The sequence below is a fragment of the Lagenorhynchus albirostris genome, chromosome 16 (genome assembly GCF_949774975.1).
Source record: "Lagenorhynchus albirostris chromosome 16, mLagAlb1.1, whole genome shotgun sequence".
NCBI lineage: Eukaryota > Metazoa > Chordata > Mammalia > Artiodactyla > Delphinidae > Lagenorhynchus > Lagenorhynchus albirostris.
In genome coordinates, this window is record NC_083110.1 from 70,825,355 (window position 1) to 70,851,355 (window position 26,001).

General features: G+C 36.0%; 1 protein-coding gene across 2 annotated transcripts in view; it reads right to left on the minus strand.

Annotated features, from left to right (window-relative positions):
• PDZD8 (PDZ domain containing 8) overlaps positions 1-26,001 on the minus strand; it is a 95,009-nt gene that overhangs the window by 38,196 nt on the left and 30,812 nt on the right. For both annotated transcript variants that reach the window (XM_060125453.1, XM_060125452.1), the window contains one exon: positions 6,189-6,291. In XM_060125453.1, the coding sequence (XP_059981436.1) occupies positions 6,189-6,291 (103 nt within the window). The remainder of the gene's footprint in view (positions 1-6,188; positions 6,292-26,001) is intronic.

The following is a 26,001-nucleotide window of genomic DNA, read 5'->3' on the forward strand; positions in this document are numbered from 1 at the left end:
AGTAGCCCCCGCACTCTGCAACTAGAGAAAGCCTGCATGCAGCAACAAAGACCCAACGCAGCCAAAAATAAATAAATAAATTTATATATATTAAACAAATGAGGCTTTGATAGGGAAGCAGCAGTACAGAGAAGGAAAAGTACCACTCAAATCAAACAAAAAGATAAAGTCTAGACTCTAGATAATTCTTCTGACTTCATAATTTTGGGTGCAGTAGACCCTATCTAAAGCCCTTCTTATAGCAGTGCCCAATTTCAAGTTGCCAGCTGACACCATACAACCCTCTGAAAGGAATACATTCATTCTGATTAAGAGCTCCAAATTATTATTTATGGACTCTCCCCAAGTTGTTTGCTGAATGCTTTTCAGGAATTTATTACTTCTTATTTTTCAGACAGATCTGAAATATGACATTTCCTAATGTCTTTAACCATAGTTCCCTCTGGTACCTGCATACTGGGCTACATAAGACACGAAGTGCTTCTACTTCTTTTTACAATGAACACATGACTGTTCCAGGATCTCTCTTTTGTCCACCTAATATATTCAGGGAAGATTCTTTTTTAATTCATCTCCACTTCAAAGGAAGAAATCGATATTCTTCCTTCCTCTTTGACAGTGACATATTTATGCCAATGGACTGACTTAACAAGTTAGATTTTTAGCTTTCTATCTCTAATTAGAGAAGGAAAGACTTGACCCTTACAAAGGACAATTGCTATCAAGTAAGTGTCTGAGTGCATACTGTGATAGGGTGGAAGGAGAGGGAATAGGGTTAGTATCAAAAAATGTACATTAGGGCTTCCCTGGTGGCGCAGTGGTTGAGAGTCCGCCTGCCGATGCAGGGAGGGCGGGTTCGTGTCCCAGTCCGGGAAGATCCCACATGCTGTGGAGCGGCTAGGCCCGTGAGCCACGGCCGCTGAGCCTGCGTGTCCGGAGCCTGTGCTCCGCAACGGGACAGGCCACAACAGTGCGAGGCCCGCCTACCGCAAAAAAAAAAAAAAAAAAAAAAAAAAAAAAGCGTACATTAAAAAGCTTGTTTTTAAAATTAAAACTCTTTTCATAACTCCTTTTATTCAGAATGGAGAACAAGGGGAAGAACTAGACTGAACAGCTGGGTGCCAAAAGGCCCCCAGTCCTTTTTCCTCTACTCCAGAACTCCCGGATTCGGAGGTTCCACAGCTCATATTCATGGTGCCTTCTTCTCTTCTCTCCAAATGGCCTCAAGAATTCCAGGTTGCATCAAGAATAAAACAATGTTTGAAGACTCCAGTGACAGTGGGGATAAATGATGGAAGAGAAGACATGGATGGTACAGGCAGGATAGTTGAGAGAGAGTAAAAGAAAAGAACATTTACTGATAACCTATTTTATGTCTGGGGCTAAGGGTAAAGCAAGTGGGTGGTCAAAGATGAGGGAACTCCAACTCTGGGAGGGTAAGACTCAGGATCTCTAGCTCTTAAAAACTATGTGTGTCTATGTGACATTTATGAGATCTGTTTGCTTTACCATGCATATAATAATGATTATATATACTCAATATGTTTAATATATGTCAGATTAATTTTATTGTGAATGTTATTTGATAAGTACTATAAATTATAGAGTTATACATTTGTTTTCATAGTTTCCTACTGAAATATCATGGCCTGAAACTTTTTTAAAATCTGAAAACTCCTTGAATTTTCTTCCTTAGTGAAAGGGAAGCAAATTATCATCGCCAAACCTGCATAATGCAACAGACTGAAATAAATCATAAAGTGCCCTGTCTCTTTTGGTGTAGGTAAACATATTTTTAGTATTGGCCCTCTCATCTCTTGCAAGATGATCTTATAATTTTTGTTTAAGCCTAATTTCTAATTTATTTGCTATCAAATCTTATGGGATTATCATGAGGAATCTTTCTTATTTATTATTTTTAAGGAACAAACACTACCACAAAGTACCTCATTTACCCTATGAGCTCTTTCATTGTGCAAATGAGCTAATAAGCAGGGCACTGACCTAAGTGTCTGATTTTGATCCAAACTTTCCTCAGATATCTAATAAATAGGAAGTAGGTTCTATGCAGGGTATTTATTAAATTCTTCTTTTCAACTATTCCCTGATATCCCAATTCAAGAAAAATTCCATTAAAAATAAAAAGTCATCAAATAAATTTAAATTTTTCTTGTGGCAAGACTGTGGACTGGCCTCCTAAAAGGCATTCGTAACTCTTTTTCCCTTGCCTTCTACCTCTACTAAGGCTGAAAAACTAAAATGATTCCCCATACTTCCGTACTGCTGGGGGAGGCCACGTGATTTAGTTCTAGCCAATGAGATATAAGTGGAACCTCTAGGAAAGCATTTAAAAAAACCAAAACCTGGCTGACATGTCTCTTTGGCATGCCTTACGCCTCACCCTTTTTCTTGAAAGATGAACCTAGCGGTACATTAGCCATCTTGCAACCGTGGAGACAAAAACCCTGTGCTATGGATGATGGAGGAGAAAGCCAATAAAAGCTATGCTCCTTGACTACAATACTGCTGAGCTGCCATACTAACCCAGGGCTTATCACACAAGACAGATAATTCCTTTTCCTGCTTAAGCCACTATTCATTAGATTTTGCTAGGACTCGCAGCTATTGCATTACAACTGTTCCATCTCCACACCTGCCCAACACATCTCCACCCCCACCCCATATTTGTGAAAATACTACAAATAAAACTTTCCATCTATTATTGATCTTCCCTAATTTAACAGCATGATAAGGTACATTATGCTTTAAAAAATGTCTGAAAAACTCAAAGGCATATTTAAAGTACGTAATTAATTTTTCTTTCATTCTGCATATTCATTGAAATTGGTGGCTAACTTCACTTAATAAATTTCAAAATTAAAAAAACGGATTTAAACCTTAATTATTATTATTTAAATTTTATTTATTTTATTTTATTTATTTTATTTTTGGCTGCATTGGGTCTTCGTTGCTGCACGCTGGCTTTCTCTAGTTGCGGTGAGCAGGGGCTACTCTTCGTGGCAGTGCGCGGGCTTCTCATTGCGTTGGCTTCTCTTGTTGCGGAGCACAGGCTCTAGGCGTGCGGGCTTCAGTAGTTGTAGCACATGGGCTCAGCAGTTGTGGCTCACAGGCTCTAGAATGCAGGCTGAGTAGTTGTGGCACACGGGCTTCCCGGACCAGGGCTCAAACCTGTGTCCCCTGCATTGGCAGGCGGATTCTTAACCACTGCCCCATTAGGGCTTCAGGGAAGCCCTAAATCTGAATTATTTATTTATACAAAGATAGATTCTAAACTCAAATACTTTTTAGCATACTTATTTTTTTAATGATGTACTTTTTTGCTAGCCAAATTTGCAATGTATCTCAAATTATCAAATCCTATTCTGTAATGCTTTGTGTAATCTTGAGAAACACTCTAATTCTCCTCCCTAGAGTTATTAAATTCAGACATATGTAATTTAGTGCCTGGAGACACTTCAGTGCTGCTGACATTTTTGACACCAGATGTAATTAGTAACCTAGAATTCCTTCTCCAAAACTACCTATGACATATGCTGAGATCTAAAATTATGACTCCAGATTAAAGTCTTACTAACCTTTGCTACAAAATATTAAAGCTGTCTAATCTCATATTTTTGCAAGTATAATAAAGGAAACTGAAAATGCCAATAGCAATGGCAAGTTATGACCATTTCATACGTAGACAAAACAATACTGCTTTTTCATGTATTTATTTATTTCAGAACAAATTATAAAGCTGGTTATTTTCTCTGAGGAGTTGATCCAAACTGCTTGAGATGTAACTTAAAGGTGGCATGAACAACCATGAGAGAAAGGGGAGATTTTCCTAAAAAAAACTATTTTGACCCTGTCATTCCCATGCCCCAAATCCTATTCTCCCAGCTACTGTCATACATTCAAACTCTGGGGGTCAGCCCATCCTCCCTTTCCAGCTTTACTTCTCACTACTTTCCCATACTCATTAAAATTACTCTATTTATTCCAAAAGAATTTCACACTGCTCAATTTTTTATATAAGAATGTTCACAATTATTACATGGAGAAATTGGAAACAATTTAAAAGTCAAAGCGGCATCCAAAAAAATACCACATAACCATTAAAAGTCATAATTTTTGAGAGCATGGCAATATGCTTATGTATCTATTTAAGAGAACTGTAACTATTTTCTTTTCTTTTTTTGTAACTATTTTTTAAAATGCTATGAAGAATAACAGACTATCCCAGAAATACCAAAAAGCACATTAATACTACTATAAAACAGCTAGGTAGTAAGTACAGTTCAAAAGTACCTATTCACCAGTATAATTAAGACATAATAGAGAGTTTTCCTAAATACTGGCTACAAATAATAATCATTAGGATTTGCTATACTGCCACTAAGAGTTAAATGTGATAGAAACAGCTTAACATCTAACTTATTAAATACAGCTTTAAAGAACACAACTATAAGTTATTCCTGCAAAAAACTACTGACGTGCTAAATAGATCTTACCTTAAAACAGACTAAAAGCAACTCTGGAGAGGTCTGGGGGGTCCCAAAATCACTCTTGGAATTTTATTATTACCAAACCCTAAGATGGTGTGAAAAAAAACTCGAACGAACTTTTTGGCCAGCCCAATATTTCAGTATATGTTTAATAAATTAAATAAATTTTCTTTAAAAAAAAAGGCTGAGGATCCCTTTAGGACACTGATTTTTTTTTTCTTCCCTATTTCAGCCATAAAATTCTGGGATTCTATTTTCATTGTGAAACTTCATGGGCTAAAAAAAGAAATTCTGTAGACATCTTGATAAATGCTCTAAAATCTTTAATAGACAACTAGATTTATGCAAATTCCAAGAAGCACAACATAACTGCTATTAAAATTGCTATGCAGAGTATTAAGAAAACACCAACTCAACTTTGGTTGAGTTGTTTGGTTGTTGGTTATTAGCTCAACAAATTAGCTAATAACTAGTGACAATTTTTACTCATTTAGGAATCCAAAGAACCCAAACAAGTCCAATTAAAACACGTTGAGAGGGCCTTTCCTGGTGGTGCAGTGGTTAAGAATCCGCCTGCCAGCGCAGGAGGCATGGGTTCAAGCCCTGGTCTGGGAAGATCCCACATGCAGTGGAGCAACTAAGCCTGTGGGCCACAACTACTGAGCCTGCGCTCTAGAGCCCATGCGCCTAGAGCCCATGCTCCACAACAAGAGAAGCCACCGCAATGAGAAGCCCGTGGCGCAGCAATGAAGAGTAGCCCCCACTCGCTGCAACTAGAGAAAAGCCTGCATGCAGCAACGAAGACCCAACACTGCCAAAAATAAATAAATAAAATTTTAACAAAATGTTGAGAGTAAAGCACTGTTTTTGTGTATTTTTAATTATAGCACTTAAAATATTTTAAAAGCCTTTACATTTTTTTCAAAGTCTTGCAATTTAGGTGACAGTTTCTTTTGAGAGAGATCAAAAAAGAAACTGGAACTCTAAGTCCTTCACACACCAAAAGTATGTCCCAAATCCATTCTCTTCTTTCCATTTCCTTGGCTACCACCTAGTTAAAGTAGCCAACAACCTCCCCCTAAATACCTCCTAACTGATCTGATCTCTCAGGTTTACCCCATCCTCCTATAATCCTTTCTCTCTACAGGCAGACAATTATCAAACCTCTTCCCTATGACAGCACTACAAAAACAGGGTCTCTTGTCTTGAACTGTTTCCCCAGCATCTAACACAGTGCCTGGTACAAAGTAAGTGCTCATGAAATATCTGATGAATGAATGAATGCTCTGAATTTACATGCTTTCTAAGGTGTTCAGAATCATTTCCTTCTGATTCCACAATTATGAAACAAGTTATAAAAGTTTTTTTTAAAGTTATAAAAGGAAAGTTATAAAGTTATAAAATTTAAAGTTATAAAGGAAAAGTTTTTAAAGTTAAAAAGTTACAAAAGGAAAAGTTATAAAAGGAAAATTAGTTAGACAAGGTTTCTTATGCAAGCAATTAATACTATAGTTTTACATGATTCATTTTATTATGGATATATTGCAACAAGACAAATAAGAGCTATTCATAATTATTTGCATATGACCAAAAATAACTCTAGGATACAGAAATATTAATAAAATAACACTTATAGAATATAAACTTTATACAGATGTAAAGCTATGCAAATCTATTTACCGTCTTAATAGAACTCCTTTGTTTTTCTTCCCAAAGGCCACTGCTCAGCTCAAGTGTGCAATGAATATTTGCCTCTCTGTCATAGGATCCAAAAATAAGTAACCTGCAGTATAAAATAAAACAAGGGGACTATTATACCAATTATATGTATTAAACTTTTTCTTTCTGATCGTTATACTAAAAAGTAATAAATTACTCTGTTAACAGAGGAAAAAATTTAATTAAACACTTTGTATACCCTCTACTGTAAAAGTAAAGCTAAAAATTAGGTGAAATTCTAGGACAAGCTGTTATTCAGCAGCTAAATCAAAGAAATAGAAAGTAGTATCTATTCATGAGGTAAACAAATTGACCAGATATCTATACACAGTAACAAAAGCTATAGATTTTCAAAGCAGCTATAGATTTGAATTTAAAAAATAAGTTGCAGAGTGATACATATATACAGTACGATACCGTATCTGTAAAAATTAAACACAAAATAGTACAGTATAGTTGCTATGAACACACACACATACACGTACATCTCTACCTACTAATGGGACCTTGGGCAAATTATTTAACTTCTCTAAACCCATCTCTTCCTCTGGAAAATTCAGGCCAAAAATAAAACTTACCTCTTAGAGTTGTTGTGAGAATAAAAGACAATGCATATAAGGCATTTAGCATAGTGTCTAGCAAACAGTCAGTGCTCAATAAATGTTTATTATTTCTATTATCTTGAAAATAACTGTCAAGGAATAATTGTATCACTTAATTTTACTGTTTAATATTCAGATCTAAAAAGGAAATCTTGGGTCAAATCTTGAGATGACATAAAGCAGTTTTTCTTATTGAAGGAAAAAACTGTTACCCACATGCTCAACTTCTATATTATCTATCTTCTAAGTCAGAATGTAAGTCTGCCAATGTTTTTAGGAGTAAGTTTTAGACTATCTTTAGCATTAATCAACATTTTGACTGCTACTCTATTACTTTATCTCTACACGAAGATCATAGGGATAGGAGTGAGATAATGAAAGAAAAGTGGTTAAAAGACCTTAGAGTAATAAGAGAAAATTGTGTCCTAAGGTTGGAGAACTCAAGCAAATCATGTCCATACCTCACAAACTGGTTTCATAACCTGAAAAGTCAGAATAAACTCATGGCAAAGAAAAGTTCATAAAATTAAATAATTTTTAATCTGAAAGGCAATTTAAACTTACTGCTCAACAATTTACTGCCAAGAGCATTAAGAAGATTCATAATTATAAAATTCTAAGTTTAGGAAAATGAGAATTTTCATTCATCAAAGCTCTGCTGCCACCATGTGTCCAAAAGAGCAAACTACCTAAAGGCCTTTACAGTCATGCAGAGAAGGCTATGCACCAGCTAGTACTCTCAAATTCTCAACAGATATTACAGGATTCAGGAATAAGAAAGCATAATGCTTGGAATCTCCCCCTGAAATCATAAGTCATTGTATATTTTTCATAACACCTTTTTTTACATTTTAAAAACGCACAACAAAAATTAACCTAAAATAAGTCACAGACCTAAATGTCTAATAAGAAAACACAGAAGCCAATCTTTGTGACCTTGGATTAGGCAATGATTTAAGATAGGACACCAAAAGCACAAGTAACAAAAGAAAAAATAGGTGAATGGGACTTCACTGAAATTAAAATTTTTGTGCTTCAAAGGATACCACCAAGTAAGCAAAAAGACAATCCACAGAATGGAGAAAATATGTGCATATCATGTATCTCGTAAGGACCTAGTATAACCTAATTTAAAAATGGACAAAGAAAATGAATAGACATTTCTCCAGAGAAGATATGCAAAAAGCCAATAAGCACATGAAAATATGCTCAACACCGTTAGCTATCAGGAAATGCAAATCAAAACCACAATGAGCTACCACTTCAAACCCACTAGATGGCTAATTAAAAAAGAGACAATAACAAGTATGGGTGAGGATGTGGAGAACCTAGAATCTTCACACATTGCTGGAGGGGTTGTAAAATGATGCAGCCACTTTGAAAATTATTTTGGCAGTTCCATAAAAAGTTAACATAGAGTTAACATATGACCTAGAAATTCCACTCCTAGGTAAATAACCAAGAAAAATGAAAGCATACATTCATACAAAATTTGACATGAATGTTCATAACAGCATCATTCATAATAGTCAATTGTCCATCAGCTCATGAACAGGTAAATAAGACGTGGCATACACATACAATGGAATATTATTTGGCAACAAAAGGAAATGAAGTAATGATACCTGCTACAATATGGATGAACCCTGAAAACAAGCTAAGTGAAAAAAGCCAGTCACAAAAGACCACATACTGTATGAAATGTCTGGAAATGGGCAACTTTATAGAGGCAGAAAGTAGACTATTGGTTATGTAAGGGCTGGGGGAAGAGGACTAGGGGGATTAGGAATTGACTGTTAATGAGTATGGAGTTTTTTTGAGAGGGACAAAAATGTTCTAAAATTAGATTGTGATGATGGCTGTAGAACCCTTTGAACATACTACATACAACACACTGAATCATATACTTTAAATGGATAGATTGTATGGTATGTGAATTATATCTCAATAAAGCTGTTTAAAGAGAAAAAGAATAATAAGCGTTCATTAGGGTTATATCAAAAGTCTCAGAGATTTGTTACAAAAAGATATAATAATAAATGCTTGTTTTATTGTTACTATGAATCAATACACTGCAATAAGATTATGTATTTCAATAAAATATAAAATGGATTTTTATCTGATGCTGACATTTGATAACAGAAAATATTAAAAGAAGGGTCCCTTAAAATAAATTCCAAATAAAAATCATTTAAAATATTGAAATACCACCAATATTTAACATTTAATAGTTATCATTCTTAACAATGAAATTTTAAAGTACATAAAACATTATCTACCCTATCAGATAGCCTTGATCTTTGTTTTGTGACAAAGTAACCTGCAGAAACCTTAAAACTTTCATTTTAAAAGCAACTGATCAACTATTAAAAGTACTTCCAAAAACACTTTTAGGTTGGGTTGTTAGGCTCTATGTTGCTTCAGATGTTTATTTCTTTTCTTAAGGATGAAAATATTTTGTCTGATTACCCTGAATTTAATTTTGCCATCGAAATAGATACTGCATTTATTAATTCTGATTTTAGATCAACTTCTGATTCTATGTCAGAGCACTCCACAATACTCACTTCTACTCTTTACATTTCTTCTGTTAAGGTAGTTACAAAGATCTGTAGCCAATGGTGAATATTCTGGAAAAACTGAGCAAACATTACTAGTACTCTAGAAAAGCTAACAACACTACACTAAAGCATGTGTCATAAATGCCAATTTAGTAAGGATCTATTTTGCTTAGAAAACTTATTTCTTTTAAAAAAGTATTATTTCTTAGGATCTGTATAAAGTATACTGTGTGTATAAACATCTTAATACTTATTTTGTTTGCAAGAATGACCCACCATTAGCAACAGACAGGGAAAAAGAGATACCTGAGACTGACTGCTTAGATTGACTGTTTCTCTCCTACAAGCACCAGATCTGGTTCCCAGGACAAAATTCCTATGTTAGCGTTTCCTGAACCTGCTTTTGACTTGCAATCAGTGGATTCCTTCAACTACTAATGACTCTATGTTGATTAAGATTTAATCCTTTTAGAAGAATAATAATAGTATCCCCCATTTTTCTGATTTCTTGACTGATATCTTGACTGATTTGGAAAAACATATAACTTTCTAGAGAAATGCCAGAAAGGAGTTTCCACTGTACTACTAGTACCAGCCAACTGGGTGAATTAAGAAGGCATTTGCTTTAGTTTACATAGAACATTTAAAACAAAAGTACCCACTTTCATTGTACATCTACAATTCAGTCTTGAGTTAAACAAAGGTTTACTATTCAAATTATATAATCACCAGAAACAAGCAGCAACAGTCACTGGTTAATACATATTTTGAGTAAAATGAACACTCAACATATATTGAATTAGCAAGAAATGAGTACAAATACATTTCTACTATTACTACTTCCTAAGGGAGTAGGAGTCTGTACTGCAAACAAAAAAGGCAAAGAAAATTGCCTTTAGACATCTGTCTCTGGAAAGAGCTATTAGCTCTATAAAAGTTCTTTCCAATTTCAAAATGTTTATTTTTTTTTAAAGGCAAAGGTATATTGAAACCTCATGATGTTGAGCATAAGCACAAACATCACCTATCAAGAAACAAAGAGAGAATTTATATGACTCAAGACCAAACCACTGAGAAAAGGAAAGGAATTCCCTGTGCACTCTTCTATAAGACAGTCATTTTTATAATCAAAAGTGAAAACCAAAAATCTTTTTTTTTTTGGATGATTAAACTTAATTTGAAAGGAGAATCTCACACCTGAAGGGAGTCAAATATCAACTCAAGGGTTGTGAAAAGAATTAAACTTGGCTGACCTCCTATATATGCTTACCTCTGGTCTATACTCCTCCCCCTTGGAAATTATCCCCACCCAGGACTTAACTCTCCCTGTCTATGACGAAGACCTCCAAACCTAATCTCCAGTCCCTGTCTTTCTCCTTCTCCATGTCTAAACCATCAAGTTTGCAGAACACTTCTACAAGGAAATCTAACCATGCCCTACTACTTAAGACATATAAAGTCAAACTCATCTCCCTCTGAAACAAGCACCTCTATTTCCCCCACTAGTCCTGAAAGGGAGAAGCTTTGTCTTGATCTTTGTATCTCTAATATTAGAAAATAATCAGTACTTGATGACCAAATCAAAGTCAATGAGACCATAATTCTCCTAGACTCAAATCCTTAACATTCCTTTGCCTCTTCCACCTATACACATCCACATATTCAGTCACTCACTAAACCCTATCCTACTTATACCAGTTATCCCTTCCTGTTTCTACTAATACACGTCTTTCAAGAACTTACTTCCTCACCTTTAACCTAAATACCTCTTGTCTCTGGGCCTTCAATTTCTCTTTCTATGCAATCCATATATAAACAGCAATTTCTGAAAACAGTGCATCTTAATATCACCTTCAGACATCTTCAATAAATTCATTAGAAGAACTAATTGACAGTCATGGAATAATGGTGCAAAGAGAGGGAAAATTCAGATAAAACACTATTTTGAATTCTTATTTTTCTGACCACAGTTCATTTTACAGTTCACTTTTGTTGAAAGTATCACATATAAGTAATAGCATGCCAACACTGCACTTAAACATTTTGGAGTTTGGCATTTTAAAACACAGGGTTGGCTTTATGTCATCTGGGTTCATACTTAATTTCTTAAATTCTTTTACAATTCAGATATCAGAAGAATTAAAACAGCTGTTTTACTGTATGAAATAGCAGGAGAGGTATACAGGCATACCCTCGTTTTATTGTGCCTTGCTTTGTTGCTCTTTGCTTTACTGATAGTTCGTAGATATTGCATTTTTTTTACAAATTGAGGGTTTGTGACAACCCTGCATCGAGCAAGTCTATCAGCACCATTTTTCCAAAAGCATTTGCTCACTTCGTGTCTGTGTCACATTTTGTTAATTCTTGGAGTATTTCAAATTTTTTGATTATTATTATATTTGTTATGGTGATCTATGATCAGTGATCTTTGATGCTACTATTATAATTATTTTGGGGCACCACCAATCATTCCCATGTAAGACGGCAAACTCAACCGATTTTTGAAATGACAACAAAGGATTTAGACTATTACATAAACTTAGTTGATAAAGCAATGGCAGGATTTGAGAGGACTGACTCCAATTTTGAAAAAAGTTCTGCTGTGGGTAAAATGCTATCAAGCAGCACTGCAAGCTACAGAGAAATCATCTGTGAAAGGAAAAGTCAATCAATGCAGCAAACTTCTCTGTTGTTTTACTGTAAGAAATTACCACAGCCACCCCAGCCTTCAGCAACCACCACCCTGATCAGTCGCAGCAGCCATCAACATCTAGGCAAGATTATCCACAAGCAAAAAGATTTTATGACTCGCTGAAGGCTCAGATGATGGTTAGCATTTTTTAGCAATAAAGTAGTTTGCAATTAAGGTATGTACAGTTTTTTAGACATAATACTATCACACACTTAACAGACTACGGTATAGTGTAAATATAACTTTTATATGTACTGGGAAACCAAAAAATTCATGTCATTCGCTTTACTGTCATATTCACTTCATTGTGGTGTTCTGGAGCTATGCCTGTACAATTACAAAAGAAACAATACTATTTTCCAACACAGTAATCTTAGGAAAGAGGAGGTAGGGCAAGAATACCTATATAAACCCAGGACAAATGAACTCTAAATTTGGAATCTTCTGAAAAGTCTTCTTCTAGTCAAAAGCAGGCCTTTATGATTATAGATCTATATAGCCTTAAAAACCACTAGGAGTAATATTCAGCAACAGCTCCAAGTAATTCGTTCTGAGTGGAAGTTTTCCCTTACACAAATTTAAATGTCTCATGTTTGAGCTAATTTCCTTTTATCTCTCCTCCATGAAGGTAACAACTTCAGCCTTTATCTTTTTTTTTTTTTTTTTGGCAGTATGCAGGTCTTTCACTGTTCTGACCTCTCCCGTTGCGGAGCACAGGCTCCGGACGCACAGGCTCAGCGGCTATGGCTCACGGGCCCAGCCGCTCCGCGGCATGTGGGATCTTCCCAGACCGGGGCACGAACCCACATCCCCTGCATCGGCAGGCGGACTCTCAACCACTGCGCCACCAGGGAAGCCCCAGCCTTTATCTTAATGATGCTTCGTTACTAATGCACATTTCTACATCCCAAGATCTTGAAAAGGTAATTTTTTAAAAAATATAATGACTTGCCTTCAAATAGGTAAAAAAAAATTCCAAAATTTATATACTTCTAACATAATGTGAAAAATTTAAGAACCAAAATTTTTTTCTTCAACAAGTTTTAAAAAAAGGCTATGAAGATAGAATGAGTGAAGGATTTTGAAGTCAAACAAACCTAGATTCAAATTCCAGCTATGGGGTCTTGGGCAAGTAATTTATGGATCTCAGTTCTTCATCTATAAAATGGATATAATACTAATCTCATAAAGATGTTCCGAGGGCTGAAATAATGAATGCAAAGTACCTACCATCTATTATATATTGCAGGTAATAAGTAAACGCTATTAGTAACAACAGAGGTATTTGTAGAGTCATGCCCCCAAATATATTCAAATTTAGCTCGATATTTTCTCTTTTTAAAAAAGATAAACTGTCAAACATTAACATAAATGCAGAGTATAAGGCACACACATTTACCAACTACTCGGGGTGGCGGGGAGTTAATATTTAGCCTTATTTACTTCAGATAAAATTTTTAAAAAAACAGTTACCACTTGAGTCAAAAATAAACAAGTGAGTATAATCAAACTCAATACTAAAATAAATGGAAGACCACAAACAAATGCAAGCTAGAAATATTTCCTTGGTTTTAATTTCTAAAACTGCTCATCTTATAAACGAATTTCAAAATTCCATGTTAACAGCCTTCTCTATAGAAGAACTAAACATTTCAGTATATAATATGGATATAATGCTACTTAAAGTATTAATTCTTTCTACCAAATTTTTACCTTGAAGCTGCCTCACCTAATAAAAGAAACAGCTGATTTTATTTCAAAATAGTTTAATCACATGATTAAATCCTTTCCTTTGTCTTATAAAATCAAAGTAAAAATACGTATTTCTGGTTCTAGAAGGATGGCAGTGGTGGTAGCATGGTTTTGAGTCTCCCCAAATCCGCCCATTAAAGCACAAAGAACAACCAGGAAAACAAAGGCAATACCTGTCAACAACATCTACAAGAAAACCAAGTGAACAGTACTTTTGGTAATAGTGGTGAAGTGGTCACACAAACTCTCCAACAGACTGAAGTTATAAAAACTGGATAAAAAGAATTTTAAAAACACATTTAAAGATAATGTAAACCTTCCCAAAGCACACAGAAGGCAGAGGACAGTCTAATTTCATAAAATTGCAACAAGGAGTATAAACTGCTAGCATGGGGTTTTCATAGCTCAGGGCTATGGCTGCAGGAAAACGGTGGCGTAGTTCAAGCAGCAGAAAGTTGAAGCCTTATGGGTTTCAAGAATCAGGATAGAGTGCAAAGCCAGCAGAGCCGGCAGAGCAGCTAGAAATTATGGGGAGACAAAGAAATCACTGAGCGGGTAAGTCCCATCTCTGCTCAAATCCTTGGCTGATTGCTAAATAAAGAAGGAAAAATTAGGGCACCAGTCTAAAAAGGCAGCAGTGGGAAGACAAAGAAGAAGAGAAATATATGCTGTTGCTGGGAAGATGGGGAGGGTGGGAAGAGTACGGAGACAAAGTTTGCAACTTGAAAACAGGCAAGTTAACTGCCCACTACTAGAAAAGAAAATCAATCATCCTCAGAACATAAGAGAATACAGAGTTGCTACAACTCATTATCTACAATGTCCAGTTTTCGATCAAAGAAAAGAGGAAGGTATGACCGATGGTCAACAGGACAGGCGGTCAATAAAAACTGACTCCTAATGGGCCCAGATGATAAGACTTCAATGCAGCATTTATATATTTTTTTCAAAGAAAAATATATATATATACTCAAAGAGTTGAAAGAACATCTTGTTCAAAGAATTAAAGAAAACACAATAATGAGTGAAAAGATAGGTATTCTCAACAGAGAAATGATAACTGTACAAAATTGAACTTCTAAAGCTGAACAGCATAATAAATGAAATTAGAAATTGGAGATAGCAGACTAGAGATAGCAGAAGACTCAGTGAACTTGAAGACAGATTAGTATTACTCAATCCAAAGAACACAGAGAAAAAAAGAAGAGTTTAAAGAAACAAACTGAACCTCAAGGACCTATGGGGAAAATGAAACAGCCCAACATATATGTAATTTGGAATCCCATAAGGAGAGGTGTAAAAGAAAGAAGCAGAAAAAATATCTGAAAAAATAATGCCCCTAAACTTCCCAAATTTGACTGAAAACATTAATGTACATATCCAAGAAGTTCACTGAAATAGAAGCATTAAAAACAAACAAATAAAGAAAACTACCTCTAGACATAGTCAAAGGACTGAAAACCAAAGTGAAAACTTGGAAAGCAGCTACAGAAAAATGACACACTGCACGTGGAGAGGAGCCGTAAGATTGATTGCTGACTTCTCATCAGAATATAGGATTGAAATAATTAAAGTGTTGAAGGAAAATAATTGTCAACTTAGACGTCTATATCAGGAAAACTATCCTTCACAACTGCATGAAAAATAATTTTCCAGATAAACAAAAACAGAGAATTTGTTGCCAGCAAACCTAAATAACAAGAAATGCTAAAGGAAGTTCTTGAGGCTGGAGGGACGGGATACCAGATGGTAACTTTGATCTGAAGGAAGGAATGAAGGGCAATAGAAATGTTAAATATACAGTAGATGCAAAAAATATTTGTTTCTTTTAATTTCTTTAAAAGACATATGACTGTTTAAAGCTAAAAATAACACTATTGATGGGTTAATAACATTTATGAATGTAATATACAGGTTTCCCCCTGCTATCCAAAAGTAGAGCATTCTTATGAAACTTTTTGTAAGCAAAAATGGTGTAAAATGCAGAAGCAATTATCTTAGGACACATCTTGCTAATGGATGCACAAAATAAATCAAGATAAAGCACAGATGTTCACAGACACAGTTCAAAGCTACGGCGGCTTGATGCTGGGATGCTGAATGTAGTTCCCAGAGAAGGAGCTTGGTGGTGTCAGCTTGCTGCAAAACAAAGGTTGAATGACATTTTCTCTTTTCAATTTCTGTAAAAGTAAAAATCCTCTTCAAATTTCTTTCAGTTAGCAAAAACAGGTACTAAAGTAGGTCTTTCATAAAGGTGAAGTGGCGCAAAGCGAACTTTCAAAAAGCAGGGGATACCCATATATGACCAACACTGATGATGTGGGCATAAATGGAAATAAACTATTATGAGGTTCTTGTAATTCACCTTAAGTAACAATATTCTAAGTATATGGGATACATTAAAGATGCATACTCCAATTCCTAGAGCAACCATATACACAGTATAAAACTATAGTTAGCAAGCCAATAAAGGAATTAAAATGGAATACTAAAAAATATTTGATTCACAAGACAGGAAGGATGAAAAGAAACAGAGGAGAGGAAAAAAAAACAGATGAGACAAAAAACAAATGGCAAAATGCCAGATCTAAAAACACAACCTCATCAATAACTACATTAAGTATAAGGGAACTAAACACTCCAATGAAAAGGCAGAGATTGTTATACACATAAAAGCAAGAGCCAACTGTTTATGACATATGATACAACTTAAATATAAAGACACAAATAGAATGAAAGTAAAAGGTTGTTAAAAAAAAGATATATATCTACACACACACACACACACACACACACACACACACACACCATGAAAATAATAAGAAATCTGTAGATGCTATATCAATATCAGATGAAATAAATATTAAGGCAAGAAATATTATAAGAGAAAGAGGGACCCTTCATAATGATAAGAGAGTCACTATGTCAAGAAGAAATATGAAAAAGAAACGAAACTGAGTTATTTGTAGTGAGGGGATGGACCTAGAGTCTGTCATACAGAGTGAAGTAAGTCAGAAAGAGAAAAACAAATACTGTATGCTAACACATATATATGGAATCTAAAAAAAAAGGTTCTGAAGAACCTAGGGACAGGACAGGAATAAAGATGCAGATGTAGAGAATGGACCTGAGGACATGGGGAGGGGGAAAGGTAAGTTGGGACGAAGTGAGAGAGTGGCATGGACTTATATATACTACCAAATGTAAAACAGATAGCTAGTGGGAAGCAACCGCATAGCACAGGGAGACGAGCTTGGTGCTTTGTGATCACCTAGAGGGGTGGGAGGGAGACGCAAGAGGGAGGAGATATGGGGATATATGTATATGTATAGCTGATTCACTTTGTTATACAGCAGAAACTAACACACCATTGTAAAGCAATTATACTTCAGTAAAGATGTTAAAAAAAAGAAGAAATATGCACCTAATAATCAAATTACAAAAGAAGAGATAAATTAATAGTCATGGTTGAAGATTTAAACACACTTTACTCACTAATTGACCAAACTAGATAAAAATAAAAAACAGTAAAGAAGATCCAAATGATATTACTGGCAGTCCTCACTTTGTGTTAATTGCATAACAGAATTGTGTCCCTGCTTTGCACTGTTCTGACATGCAAGGTTTTGGTTAACACAGTGCCAGGCTGAGTAAGGGTTGTCTGTATATATTTTTGTATAGTTTTGTGTCATAGAAGCACGTTAATGCTCTACATATGAAAAAATAGGAATCAATAAGGATAGAAAGGCAGGGGTGGGGGGAGACTGAAACTGAGAGCAAACTGAAACGAACCCAACTACATTTCAAATGAACAACATAATCACACTAAAGGGGAAAAATTATTCTAATTTATGAATACAGTACATGACCACATGCCCTCAATGGGTAGGGTAGGGGAGAACTGCAAATAAATCCTGAATTCCTTTTAGTAAGTATGTTCTCTGTTCACGTAGGGACAAAGCAATTTCAGAACTATCTGAGATGTAGTATAGGATTGAGCAAATGAGTCAAAGTGCTGATGTTATTGGGAGTCAGGGCTCAAGGGACATAAAAATACAAAAGGGGGAACAACCAAGGCGGGGAAGAACCAAGGCAAGGAACAACCCTATGAGGATGAAATAGAACTGGAAGTATCAGGTGAACTCATGATTTCTAAATTGTGTATCTGTGTGTGTGTGTGGTATGTATGTGTATGTTTACAAATGTCTTCACATATATGTATTTCCTAATTCTGCTCACTGAAGGGCCCTATGAATATATGAAGTAGCAATGAACATACCCAACACCCAGATCTTGATTCCTAATATCATTCTCTACTAAAAGGAACCAGGGCTTTTTGGAAAAATAGCCGATTCTAGGACTGTGATGGGGAAGATATAAAATGAACCTGGAACAGCTTGTTATATGTACCAGAAAGTAGTGAAGACCTAAAAAAAAGAAAAAAAGAAAAAAAAGGAGAAAGAAAAGGAGGAGGAGGAGGGGGGTGGGGAGGAGGAGGGGGAGGGGGAGGGGGAGAAGAAGAAGAAAAGCAAAGGAAAAAAATACAGGGTTATTTGAAGAGGCTCCTAGTGGTCATATATGAGATAATTTAGGCACCAAAATAATTAAGGATGGTAAAGAATTATAGTGATTGAAAAAAATAGGAATCCATGAGTCCATGCTGATGATAGATAATTATGGAATAAGGGAGAACTCTTGGTAATGAAAGAAGAATGTCAAGCGCTGTGGTTTTCCTGTATTTGTGTTAACATTTAAAAATTTTAAAAATGATGTATTTCTGGAACCCAGTAAAACAGCACTCTAAAAGGTGCTGAGAAAACAGAGGCTTTAGAACAGTGTGTGAGTCAGTGAAGAACTGACCTTAATTAGAACTTCTATCTATAATTAGGACAGACTATCCTAAATATACTGCTCTGGAGTACAGAACTCTCACACAACAGAACTTTATAGGCTTTGCTTTCACTACTATAATCTTAAGTTTGTTTTTTAAAAAATATAAGTGGTTGCTAAAACCGGAAAAGAAAAGAGAGAAGAGAAGAGAAGAGAAGAGAAGAGAAGGGAAAAGAGACCCATTACATTGTACAACAAAGATGTAGGGGACAAATCCCTCCTAGAATCTGAGGTCAGAATTTCTTTTCCCCTGAAAAACATGCACAGTTTATCAAGAAATAAAAACTAGAAACTCCATCAAGTTTCCTTTGCTGCCAGAAAACTGATCTTCTCTTCTCTACATGGTTGTTTTTGATCTAATTTATTTTCTATTTAACTGCATATAGGTATATCATTTTTGCAAAATACCTAAAATCCTTTTAGAAGATGGACTATAAATTATAAATTTAAAAATAATAATCTTAATATGATTGTAATACTAATGTGAAATAATTTAGTCTAATAACAATACTACAAATACAGCAATTGAGTTCTTCTGTGGTTAAAATCTAGCCTTAGGCAATGTGAAAAAAAAAGCAACTATTCAGAATGACTTTGCTTTTTGGTAAATAGAACCAATTTTTACAAACAAAACTGTGTTTCCATTCTCAACCTTTATTTTGGAAATTCAAAACTGTTATTTCATGTAATTAGAAAAGAACTTCCCTTTACAGTGTGAGACCCTTTCAAATTAATAAAATTCAAATTCCAGTTCTCATAACCAAATATGCAAAAAAGAACACTTTTGTTTAAGGATTTGTTTTCTTCTTGATAAACAAGATAATGATTATATTAAGGCATAATAATAGAAGCCATATCTACTGAAGCCTTACTATGTGGTAGGGAACTGTGGTTTATTTACCTACCTCTGATCACAATTACCAGCAAGGTAGCACCCTTGTCCATTTTTCTAGATGTGTAATTTCCCTGAGAACACATAACAGTAAGAGCACATAGCTAGGATGTGAACACAGCACTTTCTAACTCAAAAGCCAGTATTATTTCCACTTCATGTTGCCTTCTAAAGCATAAAGCTTCCAGCTGTACAACTCCAGTATTTTCAGTAAACAGTTTTCTATGAATACTTCTAACTTGTTTCCTCATTGGCAAAATTCACTCTCAAAGCCTTACAACAGATAAGTTTGATAAATCTTCAAACGGACTTCTGTAAGTCTGAGATTACTTCAAAATAAAGTTAAAAAAGAAAAAATCCTCACACAGAAACATTTTATTATTTCAAAATAAAGTTTAAAAAATAAAAAGAAATAAGTCCTTGAACAGAGCCATCATTGTCTGTGGATGATGAATATGATGTTCCATTTCATGGATTTTGGGAAAAAATTATTAAAGTTACATTCTTTTTACTTGATTCAAGGTCAAGCTCTAAAAAGCTTAGAGTGGGCGGAGTCAAGATGGCGGTGTGGGAAGATGCCGAGTTAGAGTCTCCCCACAACTAGGGCGCCTGCTGGCCACTGGTGGGAGACCCTGACACCCAAGGAGATGGGAGGACACCCCTAAGTGAACTGGTAGGATGTGGGGGGACTGAGGAGTAGGAGAAGTGGAGGTCAGACAGGATCAGTCCCCCTGAGGCCAGGGAGATCAGGAGAGGCAGGTGGGAGGGGCCCTCTGGGAGGAGCAGGAGAGGAGGGCATTTGCCCTGCCCACTCGAGCCCAGGAAACCTGCTGGGCTCCCAGGTGAGGTCCCCTACCCTCTGAGACCAGGGGAGGGGGGCACGTCTGGGCCCCTTCTGTTCTGTTGAGCCTAAGCCCCACCCCCCCACAGCCTCCAGGGCCTTTTCCAGCCCTGTGGGTCCTAAGTATAGGCCCTGCCCACTGCCCAAACCTCGCCCTTGCTTAGGCCTCCCCCCCACCCTTTTCTCCTTTCCCCTCCTCCTCTTTTTTACTATTGTGGTACTGTTGTACCTTCCTGTTGTTGGTTCATCTATATTTTTATTTTTATATTCTTTCTTTTTTTTTTTTTTGCGGTACACAGGCCTCTCACTGTTGTGGCCTCTCCCACTGCGGAGCACAGGCTCCGGACGCGCAGGCTCAGTGGCCATGGCTCACGGGCCTAGCCGCTCCGCGGCATGTGGGATCTTCCCGGACGAGGGCACGAACCCGTGTCCCCTGCATCGGCAGGCGGACTCTCAACCACTGCACCACCAGGGAAGCCCCTTACTTTTATATTCTTTCTAACACATCTGTTAGTTTCCTAGTCTAATTTTATTTTTTACTTTATAATTGTTCTTTTTTTTTGGCCGCCCCTCGTGTCTTGTGGGATCTTGGTTCACGAGCCGGGGGTTGGGCTCAAGCTTCTGCAGTGGGAGCTCTGAGTCTGAACCACTGGACTAACAGAGGCCCTCAGACCCCAGGGAACATTCATCGGAGTGAGGTCTCACTGAGGTCACCATCTCAGCACCAAGACCCAGCTCTACCCAACAGCCTACAAACTCCAATGTTGGAAGCCTCAGGCCAAACAACTAGTAAGATAGGAACACAATCCCACTTATAAAAAAAAAAAAAGAGAGCAAAAAAATATGTCACAGATGAAGGAGCAAGGTAAAAACCTACAAGACCAAATAAATGAAGAGGAAATAGGCACTCTACCTGAAAAAGAATTCAGAGTAATGATAGTAAAGATGATCCAGAATCTCGGAGACAGAATGGAGGTTCAGACTGAGAAAATACAAGAAATGTTTAACAAAGATCTAGAAGAACTAAAGAACAAACAGAGATGAACAACACAATAACTGAAATTAAAAATACACTATAAGGAATCAATAACAGAATAACTGAGGCAGAAGAACAAATAAGTGAGCTGGAAGATAAAATGGTGGAAATAACTGCCAGGGAGCAGAATAAAGAAAAAAGAATGAAAAGAACTGAAGACAATCTCAGAGACCTCTGGGACAACACTAAGTGCACCAACATTCGAATTATAGGGGTCCCAGGAGAAGAAGAGAAAAAGAAGGGTCTGAGAAAATATCTGAAGAGATTATAGTCGAAAACTTCCCTAACATGGGGAAGGAAATAGTCACCGAAGTCCAGGAAGCACAGAGAGTCCCACACAGGATAAACCCTATGAGAAACACACCAAGACACATATTAATCAAACTAACAAAATTTAAATTCACAGAAAAAATGTTAAAAGCAGCAAGGGAAAAACAAAAAATAACATGCAAAGGAATCCCCATAAGGTTATCAGCTGATTTTTCAGCAGAAACTATGCAGGCCAGAAGGGAGTGGCAGGATATACTTAAGGTGATGAAAGAGAAAAACCTACAACCAAGATTACCCAGCAAGAATCTCATTCAGATTCGACGGAGAAATCAAAAGCTTTTCAGACAAGCAAAAGCTAAGAGAATTCAACACCACCAAACCAGCTTTATAACAAATGCTAAAGAAACACCTCTAGGTGGGAAACACAAGAGAAGAAAAAGACCCACAAAAACAAACCCAAAACAATTAAGAAAATGGCAGTAGGAACATACATATCGATAATAACCTTGAATGTAAATGGGTTAAATGTCCCAACCAAAAGACAGACTGGCTGAATGGATACAAAAACAAGACCCATGTATATGCTGTCTACAAGAGACGCACTTCAGACCTAGGGACACATACGAACTGAAAGTGAAGGGATGGAAAAAGATATTCCATGCAAATGGAAATCAAAAGAAAGCTGGAGTAGCAATACTCAGATAAAACAGACTTTAAAATAAAGACTGTTATAAGAGATAAGGAGGGACACTACATAATGATGAAAGGATCAATCCAAGAAGAAGATATAACAATTATAAATGTTTATGCACCCAACACAGGAGCACCTTGATACATAACACAAACGCTAACAACCATGAAAGGAGAAATCGACAGCAATACAATAATATGGGGGCATTAACACCCCACTTAAACCAATGGACAGATCATCCAAACAGAAAATAAATAAGGAAACACAAGCTTTAAATGATACAATGGACCAGACAGATTTAATTGATATTTACAGAACATTCCACCCAAAAGTGGCAGAATACACTTTCTTCTCAAGTGCACATGGAACATTCTCCAGGATAGATCACATCTTGGGTCACAAATCAAGCCTCAGAAAATTTAAGAAAATTGAAATCGTATCAAGCATCTTTTCTGACCACAATGCTATAAGACTGGAAATCAATTACAGGAAAAAAACTGTAAAAAACACAAATACATGGAGGCTAAACAGTGCACTACTAACCAAGAGATCACTGAAGAAATCAGAGAATTAAAAAAATACATAGAAACAAATGACAACGAAAACACAACAACCCAAAACCTATGGGACGTGGCAAAAGCAGTTCTAAGAGGGAAGTTTATAGCAATTCAATCTCACCTCAAGAAACAAGAAAAATCTCAAATAAACAATCTAACCCTACACTTAAAACAACAGAGAAAGAAGAACAATGAAAACCCAAAGTCAGTAGAAGGAAAGAAATCAAAAAGATCAGATCAGAAATAAATGAAAAAGAAATGAAGGAAACGATAGCAAAGATTAACAAAACTAAAAGCTGGTTCTTTGAGAAGATAAACAAAATTGATAAACCCTTAGCCAGACCCATCAAGAAAAAAAGGGAGAGGACACAAATCATTAAAATTAGAAATGAAAAAGGAGAAATCACAACTGACACTGAAGAAATACAAAGGATTATAAGAGACTACTACAAACAACTATATGCCAATAAAATGGAAAACCACAAAGAAATGGACAAATTCTTGGAAACATACAATTTTCCAAGACTGAACCAGGAAGAATTAGGAAATATAAACAGACCTATCACAAGTAATAAAATCGAAACGGTGATTAAAAATCTTCCAACAAACAAAAGTCCAGGACCAGATGGCCTCACAGGCGAATTCTATCAAACATTTAGAGAAGAGCTAACATCGATCCTTCTCAAACTCTTCCAAAAAATTGCAGAGGGAGAAACACTCCCAAATTCATTCTACGAAGCCACCATCACTCTGATACCAAAACCAGAAAAGGACATCACAAAAAAAGAAAATTATAGACCAATATCACTGATGAACATAGATGCAAAAATCCTGAACAAAATACTAGCAAACAGAATCCAACAACACATTAAAAGGACCAGACACCATGATCAAATGGGATTTATCCCAGGGATGCAAGGATTCTTCAGTATATGCAAACCAATCAATGTGATAACCACATTAACAAATTAAGGAATAAAAACCATATGATCATCTTAACAGATGCAGAAAAAGCTTTTGACAAAATTCAACACCCATTTATGATAAAAACTCTCCAGAAAATGGGCATAGAGGGAAACTACACCAACATAATAAAGGCCATATATGACAAACCCACAGCAATCATCATCGTCAGTGGTGAAAAACTGAAAGCATGTCCACTAAGATCAGGAACAAGACAAGGATGTCCACTCTCGCCACTCTCATTCAACATAGTTTTGGAAGTCACGGCAATCAGAGAAGAAAAAGAAATAAAAGGAATCCAAATTGGAAAAGAAGAAGTAAAACTGTTACTGTTTGCAGATGACATGATACTATACATAGAAAATCGTAAAAATGCTACCAGAAAACTACTAGAACTAACCAATGGATTTGGTAAGGTTGCAGGATACAAAATTAATGCACAGAATCTCTGGCATTCCTATACACCAAGCAACAAAAAATCAGAAAGAGAGGTTAAGGAAACAATCCCATTTACCATCGCAACAAAAAGAATAAAATACCTAGGAATAAACCTGCCTAAGGAGGTGAAAGACTTGTACTCAGAAAACTATAAAACATTGATGAAAGAAATCAAAGATGATATAAACAGATGGAGAAATATACCATGTTCTTGGATTGGAAGAATCAATATTGTGAAAATGACTATACTACCCAAAGCAATCTACAGATTCAGTGCAATCCCTTTCAAACTACCAATAGCATTCTTCACAGAATTAGAACAAAAAATTTTACAATTCATATGGAAACACAAAAGACCCCAAATAGCCAAAGTAATCTTGAGAAAGAAAAACGGAGTTGGAGGAATCAGGTTCCCCGACTTCAAACTATACCACAAAGCTACAGTAATCAAGACAGTACGGTACTGGCACAAAAACAGAAATATAGATCAATGGTACAGGATAGAATGCCCAGAGATAAACCCGTGCACATATGGTCACCTAATTTATGACAAAGGAGGCAAGAGCATACAATGGAGAAAAGTGAGCCTCTTCCATATGTGGTGCTGGGAAAACTGAACAGCTACATGTGAAAGAATGAAATTAGAACACACCCTAACACCATACACAAAAATAAACTCCAAATGGATTAAAGACCTAAATGAAAGACTAGACACTATAAAATTCTTAGAGGAAAACACAGGAAAAACACTCTTTGACATAAAATACAGCAAGATCTTTTTTGACCCACCTTTCAGAGTAATGGAAACAAAAATAAACAAATGGGACTTAATTAAACTTAAAAGCTTTTGCACAGCAAAGGAAACCATAAACAAGACAAAAAGACAACCCTCAGAATGGGAGAAAATATTTGCAAATGGAACAACACACAAAGGATTAATCTCCAAAGTATACAAACAGCTTATGGAGCTCAATATCAAAAGAACAAACAATCCAATTAAAAAATGGGCAGAAGACCTAAATAGACATTTCTCCAAAGAAGATATACAGATTGCCAACAAACACATCAAAGAATGCTTAACATCATTAATCATTAGAGAAATGCAAATCAGAACTACAATGAGATATCATCTCACACCGGTCAGAATGGCCATCATCAAAAAATCTAGAAACAATAAATTCTGGAGAGGGTGTGGTGAAAAGGGAACCCTCCTGCACTGTTGGTGGGGATGCAAATTGATACAACCACTATGGAAAACAGTATGAAGCTTCCTTAAAACACTACAAATAGAACTACCAAATGACCCAGCAATCCCACTACTGGGCATATACCCTGAGAAAACCGTAATTCAAAAAGAGTCATGTACCACAATGTTCACTGCAGCACTATTTACAATAGCCAGGAAATGGAAGCAACCTAAGTGTCCACTGACAGATGAATGGAATAAGAAGATGTGGCACATATATACAATGGAATATTAGCCATAAAAAGAAACAAAATTGAGTTATTTGTAGTGAGGTGGATGGATCCAGAGTCTGTCATACAGAGTGAAGTAAGTCAGAAAGAGAAAAACTAATACCGTATGCTAA